The sequence below is a fragment of the Rhagoletis pomonella genome, unplaced genomic scaffold (assembly GCF_013731165.1).
Source record: "Rhagoletis pomonella isolate Grant_MI unplaced genomic scaffold, Rhpom_1.0 Rhpom_scaffold_00001, whole genome shotgun sequence".
Lineage (NCBI taxonomy): Eukaryota > Metazoa > Arthropoda > Insecta > Diptera > Tephritidae > Rhagoletis > Rhagoletis pomonella.
This window is the reverse complement of record NW_023458555.1, coordinates 1760865-1766925: the sequence shown is the minus strand read 5'-3', so window position 1 is coordinate 1766925 and position 6061 is coordinate 1760865. Positions and strand designations below refer to the sequence as shown.

At 36.7% G+C, this 6061-nt stretch overlaps 1 protein-coding gene across 1 annotated transcript in view; it reads left to right on the top strand.

The window, feature by feature from the left end:
• Window positions 1-6061, top strand: part of LOC118735899 (dynein heavy chain 5, axonemal-like) — a gene marked incomplete at its 5' end in the record, with an annotated part of 59038 nt that continues 52977 nt past the window's right edge. The window contains 4 exon segments of the mRNA XM_036465926.1: window positions 1-93; window positions 203-375; window positions 2355-2510; window positions 3044-3254. Of these exon segments, the coding sequence (XP_036321819.1) occupies window positions 1-93; window positions 203-375; window positions 2355-2510; window positions 3044-3254 (633 nt within the window).

Sequence of the window (6061 nt, the reverse complement as noted above, 5' to 3'; positions counted from 1 at the left end):
CAGACAACAAGGAATTTGACAAAGATGGAGCGCACTAACTTCGAAACTCTAATTACCATACATGTACATCAACGGGATATTTTTGACATACTGGTGAGGGTGCCAGCCATACGTGCGGCACTTTGCCTGAGCTTTAAGAATATTGTTCTATTGAATTCTATATACATATATAATGTGTGTGTATATATGTATGTCTTTATAGTGTCGCATGAATATTAAGTCGGCAAACGACTTTGAGTGGCTGAAGCAGTGCCGTTTCTATTTCAAAGAAGACCTGGATAAAACCTGGATTTCCGTGACGGACGTTACTTTTACTTATCAAAATGAGTACCTGGGCTGTACAGATCGTTTGGTGATCACGCCGTTAACAGATCGGTGAGCCTATGAAGAGGGAGTCCGATGAAATATATGTATCTGACTATTTATATTTTGATTTTAGCTTAAAACTTTATTTCTTAAAACATCTCCGAAAACATAATTAGAAGCTTTTGACCTTTTTCATTAAGAACCCCTAAACACATTTGATACGGCTGATGTGCATTTCCGAGTCTTGCCTAGACGTATTTTTCATTGGCTATTTCGTTCTGGTCAATATTGACATATTCAGGAGCCAAGTAGATAGACGTTGGCGACGCCCGACATTTCAAAACAATTCTTGACTTTACTACTTTGAATCCTAATGCTTTCAATACCGCTTGACTGTCAACGAATACAGTGTTTTCCCTGCAGAGACTTATTATTCCGTATAAGGCAAGCAATCTTCTCTTTGGCAGGTGATTTGATTGTCTGATCTGCAGACCCTCCGGATGGAGAGGGGCGCCAACTTCTCCTTAAGCGGAAGCCCCAGCAGCACATCTTCATAAGTCCGCCGTGTTACCGTTATGACGTTCTACTTAAAATTTACTGAAGATAATCCCGTACTAAAGCATGTACCACAATTTAATCTTCCTTAATCTAGGATCCTTAATTGCGTCTGCAACAGTTACAGATACTTATGCCGGATTTAAATGAAATATATTCTAACGCTTTTTGTGGTGAACTGCTCACAGCCGTTAGCAGGCAAGTCTCTGCACTCATTCGATTACTTTCGGATAGTTATTTTTTCCCAGTGCTTTCCGCAAAGAGCAAGGCTTTTCCCAGTTTCCTTCTATGTATGTAATATGCTACTAGTTCTATCTTTGCTTTCTGTTCGAAGCTACGCTTGGAATCAAGTATAAAACCTGCAAACGTATTTTATGTCTCATGGGATATGTATGTATTCTTAGTTTTACAAAGATACTAGGGCTGTTCAGGATGTTGTGTAAATTGTCTTGGATTTGCAGTTGGAATTGCATTTGCAAATTTTATGCTTGCTGCCATGGCACCCGTGTGCATTTTATTGTCGTGAATTTACAAATGCAACGAAAATGCAAATCCAAGAGCATATGTACAACAATCTGAAAAGCCCTAATCAATTATCTACAGCGGGAAATATAGATATTTGAGCTTTAAGCTTACAAGCACCTGCCGGCGGCGCATTTAGCCAAACTTTATAATTAACTATGTCAAGAAATTTATTATTATTGTAACGCAGTTCATTTCCACCAAGCCTTAACTGCAGTTTATGTCTATTGGAAAAGGAGACTACAACTCGAAGCGGATAATTGTTTACCCCATGTTAACGTTATTTGCACTTACCTGAGCTCTTAACTGTAGTCAATCTCTCGTTGGAAAAGGGTTTTTAGATATGTATTTTATGACAAGGAATGTGGCTTCCGAATGGGAAAAATAGGTTAAAAGTACATACCAAATAAATGTGAAAAAAACGCGATATTTTTAGTAGCTCGCCGTTCAAGATTACGTTACTTAATGGCATTTTCGTTTCTACAAAAAATGTTGGCTTCTCATTGCCCTCTTCTTAGTATTTGTGCGTAGAGGGCAAAGAGATGGCAACCTTTTGTTTGGTAGAAACGAAAACGCCATAAGTAATACATTTCCATACACAATTGATTTTAAAATCATCAAAGCAGCCCTGAGTCTTTTTACATACCCTGCAGGGAAGCCAGTCAATACACACACAATACCAGTAGGCCAACTTCTAAAACTACTTAAACTATTTCATAAGTAGACAATAGATAGAAGACGAACTATTTGAGCCGCAAAGCAAACTGTTCTAAATTAGTAGCTCCTCCCTGCTGGGTATATACATACATACATACATATGTACATATGCACAGTAGCACATTCATTTGCCTTTGGTACTGCATTCGAATTTACGAAACATTCCGCCGAAAATGACTTTAATTTTCTTTTCAATTTTCGTCCCCGACACTGTTTGCTTCGCTTAATTGGATGCTGCGGAATGTTGTATAAAGCTGCTACATCACGCTTGCCCAGGCGCTTACCCTGAGCATGGGCGGGGCGCCATGTGGACCGGCGGGTACGGGCAAAACGGAGACTGTTAAGGACATGGGCAAGACGCTGGCTAAATACGTGGTTGTATTTAATTGCTCCGACCAAATGGATTACAGGTATTAAAATGTAGTAGCGCAATAAATTTCGCATAATCCGTAAGCTAATACAATATATATATCTACAGATAAATAAATGCCAGGTAAATATGGGCATGGCGACCTACGAGTTATGCGCCATCAATTAAAGTGCTGCTCCCGGATGCGTGTATATCTGTGTTTTAAAGCTTTAATCGATTAAGTCAACAAACAAGCTTTGGTATATAATGCCGCATTCACGCAACACTATTTGAACAAAATTATCAAATGGATGTGTAATTGGTAGTATTGATACTGGAAAATCTCCTCCAGTATTCGGATGGAACCTCATTGAAAAATCTTTGGAGTTTATTTAAAATAATCAAATGGTGGTTCACAGTAAAAAAAAACCCTTTTGACTTAGGCGGTTATTGCTTTTAACCACAGATATTTAGTTATTAGTATTGCAGTTGTCGATCTCTTGCAGAAATAAACAAAAAAATAATTTTTTAACCACTTTTCTTATTTATTTTACCATTTTCGTTGCTTAATTTATTTATCTTTGCATTTTTTAGAGGCTTGGGCCGCATTTACAAGGGTTTATCACAGTCCGGCACCTGGGGCTGTTTCGACGAATTCAACCGCATCGAACTTCCGGTGTTGTCGGTGGCGGCGCAACAAGTTGCCGTTGTACTGACGGCCAAGAAGGAGAAAAAGAAAACATTTATCTTCACCGATGGCGATACGATTGAGATGAATCCTGAATTTGGCATTTTTATAACAATGGTAAGTAAGTGCGCGTGGCGGCAAGTGGGGTGTGGCAGTGGCAGTGAATGTTGTTTGTAGCAAACAGGTTGCCGCCGCAAATGGCTGACCTACAAAAACAAAGTTTTAATTATGGCTCGACATAGTTCGGCGACAAAGTTTCAACGTTGACAAAGTTTGCGATTTAAATTCCAGTAAATCGTGTCTCATTAAAAGCAAAATGTCCACATTTTGCTGTTTACAGCCGGTGGGTTGCCCAAATGACATGCTACACCGAATTTCTTTCCTCCTTTAAGTTGAATTAATATGTATGTATGTATGTATGTATGTACATATACAAAGTGTGGAAAGAACGGTGCTTCATTGTCTTCTTTTGGCATTGACATTGAGAAAGTGACCGTGCACAGTGGGACGTCCCCATATAAGCTGCGGCCAAAAGTAGTAACCGTACTAGAAATTCGCTGAAATGTCGTATATGCGCTGTTCGGCACTTAGGAATGAAGAAATGTGGAAAATGGTAAAATTCAACGCTCTACTACGCCCACAGCTCATGTGGGCGGATATAGTAAATGTTATCCGATTTTGATGAAATTCAGAGCATATTATTCTTATTACGGCGCCCAACTTCCACACAAGTTTGTTGGCTCCAAGTACTAAATTTTATGAAAATGGACAGGCACTTCTATATAATTTCTAAAGAAGTTCCTATTTCTTCATTTCAAAAATGACAAAACGAAAACATTTACAATACTTGCATACTAAATTTATGCACGATATGTATTTACACTGAAACATTCAATTTTACCTACATTTTATACAACAAAGGCAGAGCTAAGGCCAGCAGGACTCTTGCCATCGAAAACGGATCTCGTCCAGATAAGCGTCCATTTTTGGCTGAATGTTGAATGTGATTAATAGATTGGCGAGTCATTTATAACCACAACTTCTTCAATTTCCATTTTATATTGCATATTATTTATTTTATGTACACGGCAGAGTCTTTCCCTTCAGCTGTATAATAAAAATGCAATAAATTTTACAGGAGGTGGGTCCCTAAAAAGAAGAATAGAAGCTGAACTCGCAGTTCCTCGCAGCTGCAACTATTTGAGATAATGGTTACTTTCTTAAGTACAATTTAGCTCGCTTCCTAGGTCCTCTTGAAATATCCCTTTTGAAATTAAGTACTCGAAAAATTGTATACTCAGAAACTTATGTAAAATTTCAAAGTAAACTATTTTATACATTTCAAAAGATTTATCAAAATTTTAAGGCACATTGGCTTTTTATATATGCTCACAAGTGGAAAAATTAATTTAATTTACTTGTGACAAAATCAAAATTTTTTCTTACAAATTTATTTTTTCGCATTGTTCACACTTTAAGCTCATGTCATGATTGCAAATATGCATTTTTATCAAAAATAATTTTTGGTTTGGCATTGCTGGATATTTTGCTATGTATCTGCGTAATTACTTTTTCAGAATTCGCTAACCCGTTTTTACTACTTTTGGCCGCTGTGCGGTGTGGCTGTGGTTAAAATGTATTCGAGTAGAAATTAAATTCAATTAAAGACAATTTGACGTCAAACTTTCAAACGTCAAAATTTTCTGGAGAGTAAAAATGAGAAAGAGTATGTGAAATTAATAAGAAAAATTTACATTTCACTGGCTGACGTTTTTAAGTAAATTTGAAGTTCATTTTTTATTTAACGAAATATGGGAAATAAAAATAAATCAAGTTTAAGTTTAAAGGTTTGGTTCTCATGAGAGCAACGTCAAAATGGCTTTTACCTGTTTTTATGTACCTTGCGTCTGTGTAGCTTGCGTCGTTTTTCACCATGGTACAATAATTACAGGTATTGTCCATGGTTGCCACTCGCCAACATTTTTTTATACCAAAATCTCTTGAGAAAAGTTACCAAAACTTACCAAATCTTCACTACCAAAATCTGCACTTCTTCACCGAGAAAAAAATATACTGAATAAAACTACTATATTTCTTAAAAAATGTTTGTATACTTACAGCCAGTTTCTGTGACTTAATAAATTCAATATTTTTATAATTTGTAAATTTTTGATTATTTATCAAGAATTCACAGTTCTAGTACAGAAGTTTAAATCTATTTTCTTGATAAATTATCAAGATTGAAAATGCCATTGACAATTATAATAATTTTTTTTATTAGAAAATAATTTGCTATCAATTAATTATTGCATGTGCCGTTATTCTCATTCTCGTTGTTGGTGTTTCCGACAGGGTAGGTAATGTGGAACGATTTTCCATCATCCCTTGTCAAATTTGGTTTGGAGACAAACCGGTTTCGGCGTTGTGCTATTTTCAGTGTAATTTTTCGTTCGGAATGTGCCGTTATTTGGACCTGCGACTCACGAAATACTGGCAACGGTATACAAAAAACAGTTGCGGGTGCTTTTAACCGTCCATTTGACTCGTACAAAATTTCGAGTAAATTGCGAAAATTGCGAAAATTGCAAATTTTTTTTGCTCTTTTTCGGTTTTTCATAATTTAGTGTACGGACCTCAGATTTCGATTCAGTGGGTCGCAATACATGTCGGTAGGTGGTTGGTATATGAAGTAGAATTTTGGAAAATGGGTGTGGCACCGCCCTTTACCCATCCCCACCAAACTCGTTGCTAACATTGCTTACACTGAAAATAAAATCTGCCTTAATGTAACGAAAACTTGCGTACATCTTACGAAATTTTTCGTCATTTTGAGCCACGAAAGTTTTAGTTGATTATACAAAACCTTTTTCGTACATACTGTTTAAGTCCCAAAACCCAAAATAAAACGCACTTTGTTTTAGTTG